The 21,481-nt window shown below is 57.1% G+C and overlaps 5 protein-coding genes across 5 annotated transcripts; 3 read left to right on the top strand and 2 right to left on the bottom strand.

The window, feature by feature from the left end:
* Positions 1–883: 883 nt before the first annotated feature.
* Positions 884–7,884, bottom strand: P153DRAFT_362139 (PP2C-domain-containing protein). Its single transcript, XM_033667066.1, has 4 exons — positions 7,452–7,884; positions 6,679–7,402; positions 1,201–6,504; positions 884–1,096 (listed from the first exon to the last, which is right to left on the bottom strand). The coding sequence occupies exons 1-4, from the start codon at positions 7,595–7,597 to the stop codon at positions 929–931; spliced, it is 6,342 nt and encodes a 2,113-aa protein (XP_033528759.1). The 5' UTR covers positions 7,598–7,884; the 3' UTR covers positions 884–928.
* A 794-nt stretch (positions 7,885–8,678) lies between these two features.
* On the bottom strand, positions 8,679–11,749 carry P153DRAFT_362137 (NAF1-domain-containing protein). Its single transcript, XM_033667065.1, has 2 exons — positions 11,252–11,749; positions 8,679–11,200 (listed from the first exon to the last, which is right to left on the bottom strand). Exons 1-2 carry the CDS (start codon positions 11,658–11,660, stop codon positions 9,078–9,080), a joined length of 2,532 nt encoding a protein of 843 aa, XP_033528758.1. The 5' UTR covers positions 11,661–11,749; the 3' UTR covers positions 8,679–9,077.
* Positions 11,750–11,879: 130 nt separating this feature from the next.
* On the top strand, positions 11,880–14,414 carry P153DRAFT_427079 (glycosyltransferase family 22 protein). The gene is made up of 4 exons (XM_033672642.1): positions 11,880–12,156; positions 12,207–12,900; positions 12,955–13,749; positions 13,797–14,414. Exons 1-4 carry the CDS (start codon positions 12,095–12,097, stop codon positions 14,037–14,039), a joined length of 1,794 nt encoding a protein of 597 aa, XP_033528757.1. The 5' UTR covers positions 11,880–12,094; the 3' UTR covers positions 14,040–14,414.
* On the top strand, positions 14,132–14,767 carry P153DRAFT_605 (uncharacterized protein). Its single transcript, XM_033673297.1, has one exon. The coding sequence runs from the start codon at positions 14,224–14,226 to the stop codon at positions 14,554–14,556; it is 333 nt and encodes a 110-aa protein (XP_033528756.1). The 5' UTR covers positions 14,132–14,223; the 3' UTR covers positions 14,557–14,767.
* Positions 14,768–15,218: 451 nt separating this feature from the next.
* Positions 15,219–20,993, top strand: P153DRAFT_304615 (ras GEF). Its single transcript, XM_033664570.1, has 3 exons — positions 15,219–15,733; positions 15,835–20,402; positions 20,470–20,993. Exons 1-3 carry the CDS (start codon positions 15,450–15,452, stop codon positions 20,724–20,726), a joined length of 5,109 nt encoding a protein of 1,702 aa, XP_033528755.1. The 5' UTR covers positions 15,219–15,449; the 3' UTR covers positions 20,727–20,993.
* The last annotated feature ends 488 nt before the right edge of the window (positions 20,994–21,481 follow it).

Below are 21,481 nucleotides of genomic sequence, written 5' to 3'. Positions count from 1 at the left end.
ACCCCATTAAAAATAATTCCCTCCTCATCACTACTATCTAGTATGCTGTATACATCAAAATCTCGAAGAACTTTTTGTTGGGTTTAGAAGGGAGAGCATAGGGAGGTTGGAGAGATGGGTAATGGAATCTTTAGTTGTGTGTATAACTCGGCTTTCTTCTTCTTCTTCCTTCTAGCGGGGTTCCTGACTGGAGTGGTATAGTAAGAAAGATGGAGTGTTATGTGTAAGTACTAGTGTCGTGATAGGATGAGTTGGGTTGAGTTGAGTTAAGCTGGGATATAGAGTACTAGCAAGGAAAGGGCGTGTTTCCTACTTTTATATACTGCGTGTGTTAGTGTGTATATATAGCCAGTCTAATCTGTTTAAGTTGTATTCCCCTCGCGCCAAGCGCAGGCAAAAAAAAAATCGTTTCTCTCTTTCCCATTACCCTGCACAACAGCCGCTACACGACAACACACCCACCTGGAAAAGCTGCGATATATATACAAACAAGTAGGTAGATATTTAGATGTATATATCAAATCAAGTTGATACATCATCCCTTCCCCTCGTATATCCTCATATCCGTATATCTTTACTACCAGATAGCTATATCCCATCCCACTCCACCCCACCCCACTCCACTCCACGCTCTTCCCCAAGACGATAGGGAATGACATGGTAAGAATATATACGTACAGCCACCCAAACAACCAACAGACAGACAGACAACCAACCAACGATGCAACCCAACACCCTCAGAACCGAGAGAAAACCACACCACACCAGCCCCAACGAAACCCGACCCAAACGCCAGAACACCACTGAGCTCTTAAACGCCTCCCATCCCATCCCAACCCAACCCTTTCATAATGCGAATCCCGACTCCCCCTTCCCCCCTTCCCCCTTTACCTCCATTTACCCCACGCTTTACCACCCACCCGAACAGCTAAGAAGGCGCCATCCCCTCCATAGCCTCATTCTCATACTGCTCCAGCCTTTTAAGTTTCGCATCCAGTTCCGCGAAAATATCGCCCATATGGCACGCTTGTTGCAGAATGGGGGCCGCGCCAAAGGGACGAATACGGTGGCGGAGGGCGAGTGTAGTTGCGCAGGACTATTATCATCGACGTTGTTAGCCAAACGTATCCCAACAAGTCAAACAAGAAGGCTGCGTAGGGGATGGCAGCAAAAAAAAAGAAAAGAAATGCAAAAACATACCTCAATCCTACTAATCTGATGCTCCACAAAATTAACCAAAAACCGATCCGTAATCTCCCCCCCGCGACTCTTCATACGCTCCAGCAACGCCGTCTCCGGGGGTTTAAGTTCCGCACTCCCCGGATTCTCGAGCGAACTACACAGCATCTCCAGCCTGAGGCTAATATTCCACAGATCCCACACATCCTCGGTATCAATCGTGAGCTGGGAGTCGCGCATCTTGGTGCCAGCCCCATCTTCATTCGCCTGCGGCTGCGGCTTCTCTTCCATCTGGCGCTGCACCGCAAGCCGGCTGGCCAGCGAGTGCGGATACATCAGGTAGATGTACTCTGGGTTCTCCAGCCCTTTCAGGCGGCGCTCACCGAGGTCTTTGACTTCGAAGCCTTGGCTGCTGAGGGAGCGGAGTTCCTGGCGTATGAGCTGGGAGTTTGCGTCTTCGCCGTAGGCGTCATCCGAGCCGATGGAGTTGCTGCGGTCGCCTTCGATGTGGGTTTCAAGCAGGCGTTGGATTTCGGCGATGAAGTCCGAGGAGACTGTGATTTGGCCGCCGTCCGCGACGGAGGAGATGCGCGAGGCGCGGTTGACCATGGGGCCGAAGTAGTCCATGCGTTTTGTCACGGGGTCGACTTCGCACACGGGGGTGCCCCAGTGGATGCCCATGCGGACTGACAGGCCGCGGAAGATGACGTTGCCGTCCGAGTCGACGACTTCTTGCCCGTTGACGCTGTTGAGGATTTCCTGCGGCCATTGCACGTTGAGGAGCTCGCTTTGGATGGTGAAGCACCAGAGGAGGGCGGAGGTGACGGTGCGGAAGGCGACCATGAAGGCGTCGCCTTCGGTTTTGACTTCGTAGCCGCCGATGATGCGTAGTTGTCGGCGCATGAGCACGTTGTGCATTTTGATGGCGGAGCGCATGGCGATTGGGTACGTCTCCCATAGCAGCGTGGAGCTCTTGATGTCGGTAAACACCAAGCTGACCTCGCCTGTTGGTGCGTCTACTTCGTTGTCGAGAATGGCGAGCTTGCTGTCACCCACCATGTTCTTGGACCGCTTGCCCGGTCTGCGCTGCGAGAAGAAGTCGTCTGGCGAACCCGACGGGCCCATCGACATGCTGGGCGTGCGCCACCTAGCACGCTGTTTGCTCTTGAGGTCGCTGACACCCAGCAGCATGACCATGATCTTGTTAGTAGCGCCGAACGCGATAGCCAGGTCGCGCAGTTTCTGCGCCGCACGCATGAGGTCGTTGCGCTCTGATCGTGCAACATCAACGGCGAAGTCAGGAGTGAGGTACTCCCACAGCTCGCGCGACGCAACCAGTATCATCTCGTCGGTATCGCCAAGCGTGAGGTTGAAAATATGCGGAGAAGCAATGACAGACGGCGACATTTGCACGTAGCCAAACGCCCTCGACACCTCGAGCACGTCGTTCAACTTACCCTGCCGCGAGACGAAACCACCAGCCTCCCGTATCCTGGCCCGCTCGCTAGGTTCGGCGGGGTCATGCTTTCGCGTGAGGATTTTATACCCGCCCTCTGACCGTATAAGAAGTGCCTGCGCATCGCCCACATTCGAGATATACAGTTCCATCTCCTTGAGGTAGAGAACCGTCGCCACACTCCCCGACGTCAGATCATCATCCGCCATCTCCGGGACCGCGGACCGCCCCTGCGTCGGCGCCGTAAAAGGCGCCTTCTCCAGCGTCTGCGACGCCGCCGTCGCGAGCTCCTTATTGAGGCCGAGATACGTCCTCCGCAGCGCATCGACCGGCGACTCCTGCGGCCTCAGCTTATCCAACTCATCCGCGAACCGGTTCTTAAAGTGGTCGTAGAGGTATTTTGCGATTTTCGACCCACCCCCCGCGAGCGGCTGGGCATCGAAAAGTCCTAGGATCTGCTCATCGTCATGGCTCCGGAAGCGCGGTATCACCATATCCATAGTCGAGATGTGCTCGGTGCGTCCCAGGCTGTCCGCCATGCCGTACGCCATGGACCCAACGGCAGACCCCGCAGTGCGCACTCTGCGGTTCTCCGACTGCTCGGGCACAGATGGCACCATCATCGTGACATCCATGAGGCCCAAGACCCGCAGATTGGTCAGCGAGCTGAAATCCGTCAAGTCACGTCCCTCCCGCATATTAGCTCCACTGCCGCTGTAAGAACCACTAGGTTTGATCTCAAGTCGTTTGTTGCCCGACAGATTGAGGTATCGCAGTTTGTGGTTCCAGTTCCAATTCCAATCGTACGGCCAATTCGACACGTTATACTTGAGCGAGTTGCTAGCGACGTCCAGCACAGCAAGTTGCGCAACCTTGCCCAGTTCCGCCGGAAGCACCTGGAACTTATTATTGTTGATATGGAGGACCTTCAGCGAGCCGACTTCCTCCAAATCCTCCGACGGCAGAGACGACAAATCGTTGCCGGAGAGATACAATTCGGCCAGATGCTGCCACCTCCTGATTGTGCGCGGCGGAACGTCGTAGATGAGATTGTACGCGAGATTAACGATCCTCAGCTCCGGCAGCTGACACAGCTCGTCGAAAACATCATCGTTGAGCCTATTATCAGCCAGGAACAAGTGCCGCAACGACCCTGCAAACGTCGTGACCAACCGACTAGACAGACTCGAATCCTTGCGGGACATGGGCGCAAACGTCCCCTCAGTAGCCGTCCTTGTCGGCATCGACGGTTTCCGCGCTGTGCTCGTCGTGCTATACGAAGCCGCCGACCCCTTCCGATTCGACGACGCCGGCGAGGAGCTATACTGCCCACCAGACGCCTGGCTAGGCCGCCGATTCTGGAAGTCTTCCAACTTGCCCAGCTCCTCAAAACTCGGGCTCGATCCGAGGTTAGGCATCAGCATGGGGGGCGCGCCATCCATCGTCGAGACATCCCCATTCGTCACCGCCGGCGGAGCAGCACCCGGCTTCGGAAACGCATCGAGAACATTCGACGACACATTCAGCGTCTCGAGGCGCCGCGCATACCAAATCTCCGGCGGCAAGCGACTGAGATTATTCTCCCGTACATCCAGATACCGCAGCTCGACCAACCGGCCCACCTCAACTGGAAGTTCATCCAGCGAGTTGCGTGCCATACTGAGATGTTCGAGCCTGAACAGTCTGCCGATATTATTAGAAATCGAGGTAAAGTGGTTCTTATCGAGGATGAGCTTGGTCAGGCCCGTGATCTTCCCGAACAGATCCTCCGGCAACTGCGCCAGCTTGGCCGACGCGAGATTGAGCACGGAGAGCGAGGGCACGGGCTGACTGAGTCCGAAGCGCGTGACGGGGTTGTGGTTCATGTGCAGGACGCGGATCTTGGGGAAGTAGCCTTCGAAGACGGAGATGGAGTTGTGGCCGATCATGAGGTATTCCAGCCGCGGCAGCTGCGACATGACGTCCATGCTATCCAGGGCGTTGAACCGCACGTCGATCTCGCGTAGGTTGACCAGGTTGCTCAGCGTGGACGGAAAGCTGTAGGCGAGTTTGTTGTTGGTGGCCCAGAGGCGTTCCAGACATGTCAGCTGGCCTATCTTGGGGAGGCTGGAGATGGAGTTGAAGCTAATGTCAAGGTCGACCAGCGTGCGCACCTCGCACAGAAAGTCGGGGAATTCGGTCAGCGAGTTGGAGCTGAGATTGAGGCTGCGGAGGGCGCGGTACTGGCCAAAGTAAGGGGGCAACTGCGTCAGCCCGTTATTAGACAGACGCAGACCCTGCAGACTCTCCAGATTGTACAGCTCCGCCTTGTCGAGGGACTGAAGACGATTGTTCGAAATATCAAGCATAGTCAGACGGCTCGCCAAGCTGATACTGGGCGGCAGCCTACGCGCATCATTGCTGGTATACTTGATTTCCCTGAGATTTGTGCAAGCCTGAATAAAGTCCTTTGGAACGTCGAGCGACAGGTTACGAGAGAGGTTGAGAGATATTATTTCAGTCGCCTTCTGGTACAGGGTGATGGGGATGGTGATCAAGTTGCGACCTTGGAGGTCGATGTGACTGAACTTTTGCATCTTGCCAAACCCGGGATCCCTCTCCAGACTAGAGTAGCCGCTCATCTTGGCAGGCAGGAATGTGAACCTGCATAGGTAGCTATTATCTTCCCGCCCGACATCCTCCAACCGATCTGCTCCCGTGTATCCCGCTTGCTCCAGGAGACGTTTCTGAATCAGCAACGGCCGCTCATGCGTGTCCAGCGACCGTGACACATCATGCTTGCGCATCACAATGTGGTAGTTGTCCAGCTCATCCTGCAAAACAGTCTTCTTACCCAGAATCTGTATAATGTCCTGGACCGTCGTACTCAGCGTGGCCGTCAACGTCGCATAGGTAGAATCAACCCGGAATATCCGTAAACAGTACGTCTTGGAATGGTTTTCTTCTTTCGCAGGCACATCGATATCGTCGAGCTCTTCGTCTCTGAGAAAGTTCTCATCCGCCAGCCGCTTAACAGCCCAGGAATCCGGAGCATCCCAAACCGCCATGGGGTCGTCTTTCTCCACAATCGTCGTTATGACTTCTTCCCCGCCAAAAGTTGCTGGGGGTTTCAGCCCTTCGGTGGGGGGTGTCATGGGGGGTTGCTGCGTGTTGACAATCCCGCTCATATCGTCCAAGTTTTTATCCAACATCCACAGCGCCTCATTACCGACGCGGTCTGCCTTTGCTTCGTTGGGATCTTTGCCCATTGGCTGGTCGTAAGCCATGCCGCGCTTGTCTCGTTTGAACGTGGGCAGTCGAGGATGCATGTGCTCCCTCTTGCGACCTGTGGCGTGCCCCTTATCCTCCTGCCCCTCAGTAGTGACTTTCTTCTTCCCCAGCAGCGTCGCGGGCGAAGGCTCAGCGCGTGCAGTCTTCGCCGTGGCGATGGAGGGATTCAGCGACACAGTAGAGGTAGCTCCCGAAGCAGTCAACTTCTTCAAATTATCAGACGTCTTATCCTTCCCTCGAAATCGTGCAAAGAGGCCGTGCGGTCTACTGATACTAGGTGACTGCTGCGACGAGTCCCGCGTCATATCGGAGAAGGAGCTAGGCGTGGGACTGGGCGGGCGTGTGAGGTTTGTCTTGGAGGCGAAGGCGGAGCTGAGGGCGGACGGGTACTGCTGGTTCTGGCGAATGCTGTAGGCCGAGTCGTCGCGGCTGGTGGCGGGGCGCAGCGTGTAGGGCTGGATGACATCCGCCGTCTTCTCCTCTTTGCTGCGGTGGTGGCGATGGCCGGGCAGCCTGAGCTTGTGCGAGCGCGTCACCGACTTGATCGATCGCTGCTCGACGGACGAGCGGCGCCCATTCTCAGCGGGGGGCGGGATTTCCTGTACGAGTCAGCGACAGACGCTTCCACGGGGCTAGCAGGCGCATGGCAGCGCGGCGAGCGGCTTCGGAAGGAGTGGCAGAGGTGCGGCGGGGAAGGCGAGGCCACTGCGTCCAGGAACCAAAAACAACAGCAACAGCAACAGCAACATCAACATCAACACGGCACAACTAACCTTCGAGTCTTGGAACTCCCACGGGGTGACTTCGGACGAGGCCTGCGGGGTGCGCGGGCGCGATCCCATGGGCGAGCCCGAGCGCGAGTGGTAGCTGCTGCTCAGGGTGGTGGTGTTGTTGAGCGAGTTGCCGCGGTGCCTGCTCCCGCGCAGCGACTGCGTCTCGGTCACGTAGGGCGAGTTCAGGCTGGAGTCGGAGTGCTGGCGGTCGGCGGTTGGCGTGGGGTTGCTGGAGAAGTCCTCGCCGAAGACGTTCTGCAGGCGCTTGTGGAAGCCGCGGCCCAGGCTCGACTTGGAGCCGGTGCTGCTCACCGTCGTGGCGCTCGCGACAGACGGCCGCCGGTCGTCGCGCAGCGGGAAGCCCATGCCGTCCTCCTGGCCGCTGCCGGCGCGCGCGAGGCCCGGCGGGTGCTGCGCCACGTCCTCGGCCGAGTCGTTGAAGAAGCTGCTCCAGACGGTATTAGCCATAGCAGTCCCATTGGCACCCGCGGCCCCCCACGGCGCCGTCTGCGAGGTGGCGCTCGCCGCGGTCGGCGGGTTGCGCGAGATGGAGGGCACTCTGCCGCCGCCCGTCTCCAGCACGGCCAGCTGCTTGCGGTAGTCGCCGAAGTCGCTGCTCTGCGGGCCCTCCCAGGCCGTGTACTTCTGCGGCTTGTGCACGACGTCCTTGGGCGGCGGGGCGGGCGGCAGCGTGCCGGGCGAGATGGGCGCCTCCTTGTCAGGCCTGCGTCGGCGTGTTAGCAGGCTGCGACACGACTCCACAACACACGTACTGCTGCTTGGGGTCCGGGGTCGTGTTGATGGTCACGGGGGTGCCGCGCGACGGGCGGCCGTGGGGCCGGATCGTGTCGCCGGAGCGCGCGCTCCACGAGCTCTCGATGGAGCCGTGGCGGGCGACGCTCTGCTCGTTGCGGACCATTGTCGTGGCGGCAGCGGGGTCGTGGTGAGGGCGGCGGCGGCGGCGGCGTGGGCGTGGGCGGGTGGGCGCACAAAGAGTCGACGACTAGGACGGCTGCTTCATCGAGGCGGCCACGGGCAGGACGATGCGCGGCAGAGCGAGAAGCGGGAGCTCAGAAGCGGGGCAGCAGTGGCGGTACAGAGCAGCAGAGCAGGACGTGAAGGTGAAGGCAACGGCACAGGGCGGCGGGGCGAGACGCATTCGCAGACGTCGTCAAGATGGGATGGTATGGGATGGGATGGGATAGGATAGGATTGGGATTGGGGTTCGAGCTTCCAAGCCGTCCGTCCATCCATCCACATGGCCCGACTCCACAACCCAGACGGGCGGCGGCTGTCCACCCACCGGGCTCTCGAGCCCAGACGCGCCACCTGCCCCCATCCACGCACCGCGACCCCATCTAGAACGAACCGCCAGCAACAAATCCACCTAGATACCTATCTACCGTGCCGTGCGTGGGCCCCCCCGGCAGTGCTTGAACAGCTCCCGGCACTCGGCGACGCGGGCTAGTCATGCTGGCCGTCGACGTCAAGCGCTGAAACGTTCCGTCTGGGGGCTTGTCTCACGTTGCAGACGTTGGACTGTGCAGACGAGCGAGGCTGCGACTTGCTGAGTTGCTTGCTTGCTTGCATGCGACAACAGGCAGGCAGTTCCCCGCTCGCTCACTCACAAGCCACGTGTGGCGTTCCCGCCGTGCAGCATCCGACCCTCCGTCTAAACCGCCAATCCACATGACAGCACGTTGACCTCCACACATCATCTGTCACTTACCAACAGTCAACCTCGGAGCTATAATTTAGAATAGAAATAATGCATCCCCAACATACCTACTCCAACCTTTGCCGTGATTGATGGAACTTCCACCATCCACCATCCCCCTCTGCCCTCTCATCTCGCATACAGATACAGACCCGCACATAACCGACCAAGGCATCCCACCCACCCTCATCGCCCAGCCACACACGGCCAGAGACGGCAAACCCTACACAGGTATGCCGTTGCGCGAACGCTGATAAACAAGGCTCACGCTGATGAACAAGGCGTGGCACACCTGCCTGCAGGCCACCCAACCGGACGAATGAAACGCCTCGGGAGAAAAAGGAGAACGAATCCATGCATATTGCTAAAATCCCACACAAGGAATTGGCATCTACAAAGTAACCTACCTGCCTTTATGTTTATACCTACTCCACGTGCCCCCATATTCCATGCTCCATAACTCCGTTTTAGCTACCCAGTGCTCTGCCTGCCTGTCTGGTTGTCACACACTCCCCCTCCTCGCCTGATGACTTGGGAGGGTCCACAGAGCGCGAACATCATGTGCGCAGAAAGGTACCACGATAGCTCAACAAGAGAGAAAAAAAGCATCTCGTACTGCGACGGAAACAGTACGCGAAGCTATGTAATTATACAAATGCACATACATCATCACCCATCAATCTCACTGCCCCGCACCGCCACCCCCCAGTGCCCGGAGAATGTCCTGCAGCGACTGGCCTCCACCCTGAGCATTCTGTTGCGGTGGGTTGGCTGCCGGTGCCGCGTTCTGCTGGTACTGATACGGGTACGCATACTGGGCTTGAGGCTGCTGCTGGAGCTGCGGTGGGGGTGGGGGTGCTGCTTGCACTTGCGCTTGTGGCTGGACATGCGCCTGCTGCTGCTGTTGCGGTTGCTGGCTCATTGCTCCAACAACTTGAAACCATTGAGCCCATGCTGCCCAGTTTGCCTGTGACGGTTGCTGCGATTGCTGCGGCTGCTGTTGCGGTTGTGGAACTGGCGCTGCGTTTTGCTGGGCATAGTACGGATTCGCGTACGGTGCTGCCGCCGCCGGTGGGGGTGGAGGAGCTACAGGCTGAGTGGCACCTGGCCCAGAGGGACCTGGGAATGTGGCAGGCCAGCCAGCGTTGTTGTTGGCATAAGAGTTAGCATTTGACGCCGCGGGAGGTGCAGGAGAGGCGTGCTGCTGTCCCTGCTGTCCCTGCTGTCCCTGTTGACCTTGCTGATTCTGCTGGTTCTGTTGGTTCTGCTCTCGTTCTCGCTCCCTCTTCTCTTTCAACTTCTGCTTCCGACCCTTGTTCTTGCCACCGCCACGAGGAGAAGCTTGCGCCGGCTGCGAGTGCTGAGACTGCCCGCGATCTTGCTGCCGAGCAGGCGATGCAGACGTAGCGGACCCATTCCTTTGCCCGTTGTCGTGTTGTTGGCGATCGAAGTGTCGGTCGTTAGGTCTTCCTCTGTCCGACTGGCCCCTGAAGACACGTCCGCCCCTGTCGCCACCTCGGTCGCCGCGACCACCCCGCCCTCCCCGATCACCTCGACCGCCACCAAAGCCTCCTCTGTCGCCTCGATTGTTGCCGTGGTCGCCTCGTGCACCCCCATATCCTCCTCTATCGCCCCGCCCACCTCCAAAGTTGCCTCGTCCACCACCGAAATCCCCTCTTCCACGGAAACCACGACCGCGGTCACCCCAACCACCTCTTCCTCTACGTACGTGACTGCGATCCTCGAGCGGCGCTCCTTGCCCCACAATCTGTTCGAAGTGGTCTGGCCTGGCGAGAGGCTTGTACATGCCCAAGTCCTCGTCTTCATCGTCACTGTATTTGAGACCGCCTCCCTGGTACTCGGTGGTTCGATAGATGGCGGGAGCATCATAGTGTGCCTTTGGTTGTTGGGGGATTTCCTGCGGCTGTGACTGCGACTGCGATTGTGGATCGCGAGTGGCTTCCATCTTTGCCCTCTTCATAGCCTTCTGGTCTCGCTTAAACTCTGCCTCCTTCTCATCGTCTGAGAACTCGACCTCGTTGGTCTCTTCGTCGTGAAGGTTCGATGCGTCGGTGTGCTTCTGCGCTCTCAGGGGCTCTGTGAAGATGGATGTTGAGTGTTCGTTGACGTAGTAGATAAGCGTATCTTTTGCGATTCCTAGAGTTGTGATTTCAGAAGGGTCAGTAAAGCCCATGGCATACCTAGGCTCTTCGACGCGTCCGATCTGCTCAGAAATCTTGCCAATGACTGTGCGGTTCTGCAGGCAAAGCGCAGACCCAGACTCGAGTACCTGAAAGTCTCCAGACAGGCTGGCTTTGATTACCACAATGTTCTCGACAATCATCTCAACCTTGCCAAGCTCGGTGATCTTCGTGTCTTGTGTGACGGTGATGTTTGGCTTCTCGTACTGCTCTTCGACTTCGTTCAGAGTCTTGACCTTTGCTTTGCCGGCGGGCTCATCAGCCACCTCCGCCATCAACAGGCGGACCTGCTCCTCAGGGTCAAGCAACACGCCGCTGTCTGAGCCTTCATCAGAGTCGGAGTCTGAGCTCGAGTCTGAGGACGAATCAGAGTCTGACGCGTCCGAGTCCAGCTGCCACTCGGCTTCCTTGTTGTCTTTGTTCGCTTCTGCCGCGAGAAGAAACTCGACTTTGCCATCGTCTTCTGTCGCAGCGCCAGCTTGAGTGGTAGGCTGGTTGGTAGCGATATCTTGTGCTTTGGTCTGGGCGTCGAGAGCCCGATCGAGCTCAGTCACGAGCTCCCCATCGTCGACATCGGGCATAGTAGCATCGCGTGCAGAGACATCTTGCACAGGCGTCAGGTACACAGCAGGCTGCTCGGGATATGACGGCTTACCGTGCTGTGCAGCCGCGCCCAGGGCCAGCTGCGTGTTAGTTGCAGCGGGCTCCGCGGCGTTCTCATTGTTGTAAAAGGCGTCTGAGTCGGAGAGCTCACCGTCCTCTGAGGCTTCTTCATTTGCACGGGTGTCTGTAATCTTTTGCGATGTTGGATGGGCAGGGGTCTCGTTCATGCAACCGAGCCCAGGAAGCTGGAAGCTTGTTGGCGCAGGAGCAGCCGCAGCAACAGACAACGGCCCATGCACAGCTACAGAGTGCACGGCGGAATTGACGGGTGCTGTGTCGTAGAAGTCGTCGTCCATGTCATCGATGGGCGAGCCCGGCGCGTCGAGCGCTGAAGCGCCATTGTATGGAGCGTCCGCCTCCAACCGCGCTCTCTTTGCTGGCGGTTCCAAAGAATCAGACATGTTTGCCCTTCTTTGCAGTGTTTGAAGCACGCGTTTTGCTGCAGCGGAATCAACTGCGGCCTGCACCAGTATGCTTAGATGCCGTGGTGATGTGTCTGGTGAGAACGTGAGGTCAGGGTTGTTTTTGATGCAAGCTTGAGTTTTAGTGCCTCTTGGCAGCCCTGCGAATCATGGAGTTCGCGTTCGCGTTGAATCGGTGACGGCATTTCGAGACTTCGACCGCATTGTGGGTGCATCTTCGTTATTGAGATGCTGCTTCGGGCTTTTAATATCGTCTTGGAACCGAGTATTGCCTAGTTGTTCTTATCTTATGCACGAGGACAAATATCCTTCTTCCGTCGTTACTTCAAGTTTCATCATCGTCTCGTGTCCTCACAACGAATTGAAACTGCTCAAACTATCCACACAGTTGCAAGACGTCTGCAATCTGCGAAATGTCTTCATCAACAAACCAATCAGCTTCTGCAGCACAGCCTTTGCCACAGAAAGTGACAAGGTGGGAGTAACATTTTCTGCGTCACTTTCACGTGCTAACACCTCCCTCAGGAACCAGTCTGAGAAGCCTCCTGAACTCAAACCTCGCATCGCTTTCTACATATTTGCCTGCGCCAACATCACAGCTGCCATATTCTCTCCCATCCAGGATTGCGACGAGGTCTTCAACTACTGGGAACCAACGCACTACCTAAACCACCAATATGGCCTGCAGACATGGGAGTACTCGCCCGAGTACGCAATCCGGAGCTGGGCCTACAGTGGCATACACTCACTCATCATCTGGCTTGGACTCTTCCCATTCCGCATGCTCTTCATTGTCAGTTCCAAAACGGTGGAGTTCTACTTCCTCCGCGTAATCCTCGCGCTTGTGTGTACACTGTGCCAGACACGCTTTTACTCGGTCATATCTCGGACCATTAACGAGAGGGTGGCCGTGTACTTCATGTTTGCTCTCGTCTTTAGTCCAGGCATGTATCATGCTGCGCCCGCGTATCTCCCGTCCAGCTTCGCCATGTATACGACGATGTTGGGCTTCTCGGCCTTTATGGACTGGAGAGGAGGTCTCAAGACCGCTCAGGGCATCATGTGGTTCGCCATTGGAAGCTCACTTGGATGGCCGTTTGCAGGCGCTCTGGTGTTGCCGTTTGTTGCCGAGGAATTGATTCTAGCAGTCGCATCTGGCGAAATCTCACAATGCTTCCGACGACTTCTGGATGGCGCAGTCAGATCCTTCATTATTTTGGTGAGTCTGAAGCACAATTGACAATTGACGTCTGTGACGCTTACATATAGCCAGGCTGCACAAACAGGTATCGACTCGTTCTTCTACAAAAAACTCACCTGTGTACCGTTGAACATAGTCCTGTACAACGTCTTCAGTGGTGGCAGCAAAGGGCCGAACATCTACGGCGTGGAGCCATGGCACTTTTACATCCGCAACCTCGCTCTCAACTTCAACATCTGGTTCTTCCTTGCTCTCGGTGCCCTGCCCTTGCTTCTGCTGCAGCACCTCGTCGTCCAAAAGTCCGTCTCCAAGCAGACCATACTCCGTAACGTGGTGTTTTCCGGTCCCTTCTACCTCTGGCTTGGGATCTTCACACTGCAGCCCCACAAAGAGGAACGCTTCATGTACCCCGCGTACCCAGCACTGGCACTGAATGCAGCCATATCTCTGCACATTTTGCTTGGGAACTTTGGCTCGGCCGACCCTCGCCACCTCGTCAGCAAGATCCCCCCGATGGTCAAACTCGTCATTGTCATGCTCCCACTGCTGGCGTCCTTTAACGTGGGAATGCTGCGCACAATCGGCACACTCACTGGTTACGCAGCTCCCCTGAACGTGTACACACCTTTGTCCCAATCAGGTGTCACCAGCCCTGGAGACAAAGTATGTCTGGGCAAGGAATGGTATCGCTTCCCCTCGTCATACCATCTACCAGACGGGGTGCATGCCAAGTTCATCAAAAGCGATTTCTCCGGCCTGCTCCCCGGCGAGTTCAGCGAAGACAAGACCAACCCCGGACTATTTCCCGGCACATGGCTTGTCCCCGCTGGTATGAACGACGAGAACCAGGAGGATATGGGGAAATACGCAAGTTCACACTTTTCTTCTAGCTCACGGATGCTAATACTCAACAGGTCGATATCAAGCAGTGCGACTTCCTTGTCGACTCGCGCCTCCCTGGATCCTCGCCGTCGGAGCTTGAGCCAGATTATATCGCAGATACGAAGACATGGGAGACGCTGAAATGCGTGCCCTTTCTCGACGCCAGTCAGACGCATATACTCGGGCGCCTGATCTGGATTCCTAACTCGCCGCTTATTCCGGTACGGTATAGGAGGCAGTGGGGCGATTACTGTCTACTCAGACGTAAAGCGTAGTTGAGGATGCTCAGTACGATCAGTGAATGATGGCTAGTGATGTTCAATTGGTGTTGGAATGGTAATGCTCCATACAGGCGGATGCGGACTGTGACCATCACACTATCACGTCTTTGCAGCAGAACCATACGCGTTGGAAATATTTTCTCTGTCGCCTCAACAATAAGACACTCAGCTGCTTGAGATGGACGCACATCAGATAGCACATTGTTCCCGTAGACTAGTCCTCACCGCCGTCCCACTAGCACTACTATACACCGGTAGACGGCTGTCAACATTGAATACAGTATCCCCACATTGTAGTCTACCCGGTCAACAACACTCGTCATCGCTACCGGTGTACTTGAACCAAATATACACACACAACCCAGTTGGATCCACATATTATACTTCCGTGATGCACTATCTAGATTGTTCCGCTAATGCTTTCTTATTCCTAGAACCATCACTCAATCGTCATTTATTCATCATGGGCAGTTCACTGCAAATCTCAACACGCGTGGGTATCATCTCGTAACGCGATCGGAAATGGAAGGTTGTTCAAAATTAGACGACGACGCCAAGTTTGAGATTAGACATGCATGCACGACATGGACGCGAATCGCGTCTTGGCCAACGTCGAAAAAGGGTCCTGATGACGACGACAGCAGGTAGTGCTCGAGTCGGGTGGAAGACAAGCGAGATGATGGAAGGGGGGGAAGGATCCCTGGGGGTGGATAACTTCTTATATTATCGTTCACCGGTGGGAGACATCAAACCTCGACAGTGCTGGCTGCAGGGACCCCACCTGTGCAGTCTCGTGATGGCAAATGCACCCGTTCGCGCACGGCAATTGGTGGTGGTGGCGAGACGCAATGCAGGGTGCTGATCGGGTGGATCGCCGAGGCTGCGACGATGCGATCAGGATCAGGATAGATGTGGGCGTTGGGGGCGGGTAGATGGCGGGCGGATGGGGGGTGTGGCATCCGCGGGCAGTGTCTGTAGGGGAGGTGCTGCTATTTGCAGTCTCTTGTTGTGTGAGGGCTGTGGCTGCGCAGGTGATGGGATCTAATCTGGTGGTTCAGTGGAGCCCCCGGAGTGTACCGAGGAAGAGAGAAGTGCTTGGCGGGGAGCCAGACGCTGAGTGGTGAAGGCCGACGTGATGGCGTTCGGTGGACTTTTGGGTGGCAGGGCGTTGAGGGCGATTGTTCTGGCCGTGGCTATCTTTCTTCTCCGCCTCATTCCATAGAAGAACCATACTATCAGCATGTCTGCATTGTCCTGGGCGCTGGCCATGCTCCGCCCTCGATCCCGCTGACGACGCCGCCGACGACGACAACGACGAACCACGAAGATCAACAACCGGAGCAACCGTCTGCCCTGTCCTTGTGCCGCGGTGGCCGTAGTGCGCTGCGCAGAAATTATGGCAGCATGGCCCTACCGATATTGCATCATGGCTCGCTCCATGGCTCCCCCGGCTCCCCTGCTGCTGCAGGCCTGCTGCTACCACCCTCTGCAGACAACAACACGGCCAAGCGACGCGCTGACGACCCGCGACGTCTGCGCCGCGTAAAGGACTCGCGCGAGCAGCTCAAGCAGCGCTCCAGGACTCGCGCCGCCAGCAGCGCCACCATCGACACGACGACCAGCGCGGGCACCTCGGCCGGCCGCTCCTACACGGTTGCCAACGTGCACAACGGCGTCATCTACCTGAGGTATGTTCATGTCTATACATCTGCCTATACGACGACACTCGTCTGCACCGACCACGCCGCGCGAAAAGCAACCGCCGTGCACTGCATCGCTGACCTCGCAGGCCCGTCGTCCGCCCCGGAAACCAACGCTCCCACGCGCTGCCCGATCCCTTTGTCTTCCCGCCCCAGACGCCGCCCGACAGCGCGACGGCCGACTCCCGCCTGCGCTCGCTGAGCAATGAATGGGAGCACAGTCTGTACGGCTCGAGGTCCCCGTCAGCCGAGTCCACACCGCCGCCGCCGCTGCCCCAGCCCGTGACCGTGGACGATGCATCCCCGCAACCCGCGCCTGCAGCAGAAGACTCGGCCTCGGTCACGCGCCCCGCCCAACACGCCCGCGCCCACTCCTTCTCCACGTCCGACAACCACACGGCGGCCTCGTGCACAAACGAGCCGGGCACCTTCAAGATCGTCATTGAGCGCTCGCCCTTTGGCCGCCCCAAGACGGCCGACACGTCGTCGTTCCCCCTGCTGCAGGTGCCCATCCCCAACTACCGCCTGGGCACCCCGCGCTTCAGCACCCGCGGCACCCTCGACTTCCGCAGCTCCAGCTACACGCGCTCCTCAGGCACCGACAACTTCACCAATTCGCTGCTGACCCCCCAGCGCGCCGGCAGCCACTCGTTCCTGTCCTCGCGCCCCCACTCGGACGCCTACTCGCCCGTGCCCGCCCGCTACCGCGCCACAATGGAACGCCCGCCACTGCCAAACTCGGCCCCCTCGTCCGCCCGCGTGTCGCAGAGTCCCATTGGGCCCAGGCTGTTCGACGCCCTCACCACCGACCCGGACGACACCACCGTTGTGCGCTTCTCCCCCTCGGGCGAGCTGCTCGCAGCCACCCCCTCGCGTCTGGTCGCCCACATCACCTCGCCGAGCTTCCTCGACTACGAGCTCCTCTCCGACTTCTTCCTCACTTTCCGTGCTTTTTTGTGCCCTAGAGACCTGGTGGCGTATCTCATCTCCCGCTTACGGTGGGCAGTCGACAGGCAGGATGACTTTGGCCGCATCGTGCGTGTGCGCACCTTCGTAGCCCTGCGTCACTGGATCCTGAACTACTTCGTCGACGACTTCACGTCAAACGACTTTCTGCGCATCTATTTTTGCAATCTCGTGAATGGCCTCTACGAGGATCTGCAGCGTCGTGAGGATGGAGGGGGGGGCGATATCAAGATTGTGGGCGAGCTGAAGAAGTGCTGGAGGCGTACTTGCGCCTTGTATTGGGAGACGGAGGAGGGGATTGGGAAGGACCCCGCAGACAAAAAACTGCTGCCCGGTGGACCGGCTGATCCAAACCTTACCGTTGAAGAGCCCTACTGCATGCCGGCTACACCGAATAGCCCCAAGCGACAAACAGCACGTGACACCAAAGAGACCATCGGGTCGAATCCAAGCGACCACTTCGCGAGCCGACACATGGACTGGGCGCAGAGGTCTCGCCACACACCGCAGAACTCAATCAGCTCGCCGTATATGTCCTCGCTTGAGTACGAGACGACACGGGTGCCTTTGTCGCCAGAAAGCGAGGCAAGCATACACGTCCTCTCATGCTCCATCCCAAGGAAGGGCATGTACAAAGCAGACCGTGGCACAGATCTGCCTCTCTATCCGCACCCAGTGCCTCATCCTGTTGCCGTGGCTCCTGCTCGCCTGGCAGCTAGTCCGCAACGGAATATTTCTGTCAAAAAGTCCGGCCGACCTACGCATAACCACAAGCGGAGTGGTAGCTTCTCGGACGCGCTGAGGGATAGTAGAGCACATCTGGCAATTCCAAAGAACGCCTCCGTAGATCTCGCGAGCTCGGCGTTGGCCAATATGCCAGGGAGTTTGGTCCACGGTGGGCTGTTCCAGCCAAACTCACCCTACATGGAGGTTCCGCGTAGCAGCTCGCGTCCCGCACGCTCGCAGCTTCAGCTGGTCACCGACGATATTTATGCACACGAACTGCAAGAACGAAGCGGACATGTGACGACGCCAGGAATGAAGAAGATCTTTGGCACTGTACGTCGTGCATTGAGCACTCGGCACTCACCCAATGCAAGTCCTTACATAGGGAGTGTTGGGCAGCAGCGACACGCCTCGTATGCTCGGTCTTCCAACTCGAGTACCACCGCGCCTGGCACTGCGGGGCCGCACAAACGGCGCACTGCCCCGTCAAGACCACAGACGCGCATCGATCTTCTGGCTTGCGCGGTTGCGGAAAGTTTCAAGGAGGCAGTCGAGGCACAGCTCACGGGTGAACAGCAGTACAGTTCCAACCCGCCTGACTTGGGTGGGTTTGAGTTTGAATTCGAGAACCGCCGGGCGCCAACACCTGACGACCGCATCAATGCGTCCCGCAACCCCAATCCAAGAGTCCACAGCAATATCACGAGTGGCAGTAAATCTATCATGATCTACGACGATACGGGGGCTCCGCCTCTCCCGCTCATGTCTGGGGCTCTGCCTGCCTCCAAGGCTGATGGAGAAGGTGTTGAAAGTGCGCCACAGGAAGATTGTTCTCGAAACGCGTCTATTGACGACAAAATGACCGAGGGCAATATTCCCATCTCTCCACATCCGGAACTCTTCAATGATCTACAGGCTCAGATGCCGAAGGAAGAGCAGCGCACATCGCGAGCAACGACGCGGCCTTCAGTCACTGGGTGGAGGAGGTCCATATCCGAGGGGCGTGGGCACATGCACTCCTTCAGACGCCGCGGGTCGACCAAGAATTCCATCGCACGGTCCGGCTCTCTACGGCGGCACGCGTCATACAACAGTGGACTGAGCCGACTGAGCCGACTGATGGGCCCCGAGAGCATTTCAACATTCCAGACCATGTCATCGGATAACGACCCCTTTTTCCTCGACCGCCATCGGACTGAGGAATCAACAGGCCCCGCACGCCAACTTCGTCGGAGACCAGGTGGCGACCTGCGAGCCGCTGGTAATGTCCACGATCTCGAGTACATCCAACGCCCTCACTCTACTGGTTCGGTGTCGAATTGCACACATTCGATTGCAAACTCGGTTGTCCTGCGCTCTGATCGTTATGGCGATTCGGAGACTGAAAGCAGTCCGCGAGTGGGCGAGGTTGATGACCAACAGACTCCGAAGAAGAAGAAAATCTCCATGGTGGACACACACTCCTCACAACCTAATCTAAGGCCTTCGTTTGAGGTCGAAGTTGCGAAACTCGCTGCTCTGCCAGATGATACGGATGATGAGGGTGGGGTCGAGTCTGCTTTGATGAAGCTGGAAGGTCGGTATGAGAGGAGGTCCCCTAGCGAGTCCTCTCCACTGGCTACCATCGCACCAACTGTTTACCGACCAAGCGGAGCTCCCAGCCCAACCGTCTACGAGCCATTGGAGTATGTCACATATGTTCAGACGGATAATGTTCAACCCCGACCACTCACGCCGCCTGAAGCTAACGAAAGCATATACCGCTCGTCGGAGGAAAACTTCAACGGCCGCGTACCTGCGGTCAATTCTGTCGGGGAGTCGGACGACTCGTACTCTTCGATTCCGCTTCTCGATCGCGGGCTGAGCATTATGACTGCTACGCAGCAAAGGCAGACGCTCGACACCATGAGATCTTCAGCAAAACCCTCGCCCCTGCATTTTACTAGTCTCCCGTCGTTGGTGAACCCACACGCTTCGATGGGTACGGCTTCTGCCAACTCGTCTGTCGAGTATGTGGTGGAGACGGAGAGTATGAAGAGGATTCCCCATGGCGGGACTAAACCTTCATCTACGATAACGCGGGAGTCGTTTCTTCTTGACGAAGATGAGGAGCTTAGTGATGTCGAAACGACGACAGACGCTAGGTCGGACCAGACTAGCCATGGCGTGAGAAGCTTCTTTGACGACGAACCAGCGGATCTGGATAAGGAGCAAATGGATCTGCCGATGCATTCTGCGCGACAGCCCCTCACGCCACCGCTCAGCGCACATCTGGTCAAGGATCCAATGACCGGTACGACTGCTTCCGAGGGCAGACCGAATACGTCAGGCTTTACCCCCAACGCCTTCCGATCCAACGACCAGACATTCGTACAGGCCGGCCAGCTCCAGTCCTCGGCCGAGCTGCAAGACCTCGCCCGCGACAAGACACTAACCCCGCCTGCCCATCTCCCCTTCGTGCTAGCCTACGACTCAGAGCTTCTAGCCCAGCAGTTCACCGTCGTGGAAAAAGACGCCCTCGACGAAATAGACTGGAAAGAGCTCATCGAGCTGCGCTGGAAGCAGTCCTCGCCCCAAATCCGCGACTGGGTACAATATCTACAAACGCAGGAAGCAAAGGGCGTCGACGTGGTCATCGCGCGCTTCAACCTCGTCGTCAAATGGGCCGTGTCGGAGTGCGTGCTGACCGAAAACATCGAGGAGCGCGCACAATGTATCGTGAAGTACATACACATCGCCACCCACGCGCGACGACTGCGCAACTACGCTACCATGTACCAGATCGCCATCGCACTTATTTCTAACGACGTCTCCCGTTTGCGTAAAACTTGGGCACTCGTCCCGCCGGCTGAACTGCAGACTATGAAGGAACTGGAGGCGCTGGTCCAGCCGCTGCGTAACTTCCATAATCTGCGCTTGGAGATGGAAACTGCTACCGTGGACGACGGGTGTATTCCCTTTATCGGTTCGTCTCCCCCATATCATCCCATCCCCCCATCTAATCCAAACCCACGCTAAAACTTAAAAACTAGGCATATACACCCGCGACCTCATCTACAACGCGCAAAAACCAGCCTTCATCGACGCTGCCCCCGTCGCGGGCGAACGCCTCGTCAACTTTGAACGCCACCATACTGCTGCTATGATTGTTAAGAATTTGCTTAGACTGCTGGAGGCGAGCTCGAAGTATAATTTCACGGTTGTGCCTGAGGTGTTGAGTAAGTGTCTTTGGATGGCGGCGCTGAGTGATGAGGAGATTGGGAGGAGGAGTAGGGTTTGTGAGGCTTGAGTTTTTTCTTTTTGTATCTTGGAAAGGGGAGGATGGGATGGGGTGGGGTGGATTGGGTTTCTTGTGTTTGGGGGTGGGATGGGAATGGTGGGATGGCATGGGAAGGGCTGGGTGGAGTTGGAGAGATGGTTGCGTGTTGCATATACCCCCACTACTTTACGCTACTTTACTTTACTTACTTTGTTCGTCATTGCGGATTGTTTCTGCGCATCGAGCGTCGTTTTTCGATGGCTTCTGTATCTAGTAATGTTATCCTCACTCGTCTTCACTTGATTTCTCCTTCTGCGTTCCACATACCACTATCTTCCCGACACTGTTCAGCACTAAAGCAGCACAGATATTTTTTAGTCACGCGAGAATTAGAACCACTAATATGTATTGACCGGTGCACCACCTCTGATATAATCATGCACAACTCGGCTCTATGGACGATTCCTCCAATCCCCACCAAACTCAAGAAAGCTCCCCTTTCCAGCATCTAAACACAACACCCCCTCCCAAACCCGCGCAGCATACACGTCATCCTCGAACCACCCCGTGGTCTGCGTGCTAGGAAAAGCTAATACGCGGATTCCGTCACTTTGCGTTGTTTGCTGGTAAGATTTCACTCATTGAACATGTTATCCTTCCCTTCCTTTCCATGCTCGTGCATTCTGCGTCCAAGGCGGTCCATTTCTCCGCATCGCATCACAGCTGTGGTGTGCATACGCAAGCCATGAGGTCTGAGCGTACCTCGAGCCGAGGATGTAGAAGGG

Source organism: Dothidotthia symphoricarpi (assembly GCF_010015815.1).
Source record: "Dothidotthia symphoricarpi CBS 119687 unplaced genomic scaffold P153scaffold_1, whole genome shotgun sequence".
Taxonomy (NCBI): Eukaryota; Fungi; Ascomycota; class Dothideomycetes; order Pleosporales; family Dothidotthiaceae; genus Dothidotthia; species Dothidotthia symphoricarpi.
This window is presented reverse-complemented; position numbering and strand designations above follow the sequence as displayed.

Bases quoted from the DNA above. Each gene is read 5' to 3' on its own strand.
- P153DRAFT_362139 (XM_033667066.1), bottom strand. From the start codon at position 7,597: ATGGTCCGCAACGAGCAGAGCGTCGCCCGCCACGGCTCCATCGAGAGC. The intron at 7,403-7,451 runs GTACGTGTGTTG...ACGCCGACGCAG, and splicing joins ACCCCGGACCCCAAGCAGCA to GCCTGACAAGGAGGCGCCCA. The intron at 6,505-6,678 runs GTTAGTTGTGCC...TGACTCGTACAG, and splicing joins GGGAGTTCCAAGACTCGAAG to GAAATCCCGCCCCCCGCTGA.
- P153DRAFT_362137 (XM_033667065.1), bottom strand. From the start codon at position 11,660: ATGTCTGATTCTTTGGAACCGCCAGCAAAGAGAGCGCGGTTGGAGGCG. The intron at 11,201-11,251 runs GTAAGCCGTCAT...CGCCTGTGCAAG, and splicing joins GGGCGCGGCTGCACAGCACG to ATGTCTCTGCACGCGATGCT.
- P153DRAFT_427079 (XM_033672642.1), top strand. From the start codon at position 12,095: ATGTCTTCATCAACAAACCAATCAGCTTCTGCAGCACAGCCTTTGCCA. The intron at 12,157-12,206 runs GTGGGAGTAACA...CACCTCCCTCAG, and splicing joins TTGCCACAGAAAGTGACAAG to GAACCAGTCTGAGAAGCCTC. The intron at 12,901-12,954 runs GTGAGTCTGAAG...ACATATAGCCAG, and splicing joins TCAGATCCTTCATTATTTTG to GCTGCACAAACAGGTATCGA.
- P153DRAFT_605 (XM_033673297.1), top strand. From the start codon at position 14,224: ATGGACGCACATCAGATAGCACATTGTTCCCGTAGACTAGTCCTCACC.
- P153DRAFT_304615 (XM_033664570.1), top strand. From the start codon at position 15,450: ATGGCCCTACCGATATTGCATCATGGCTCGCTCCATGGCTCCCCCGGC. The intron at 15,734-15,834 runs GTATGTTCATGT...CTGACCTCGCAG, and splicing joins AACGGCGTCATCTACCTGAG to GCCCGTCGTCCGCCCCGGAA. The intron at 20,403-20,469 runs GTTCGTCTCCCC...CTTAAAAACTAG, and splicing joins CGGGTGTATTCCCTTTATCG to GCATATACACCCGCGACCTC.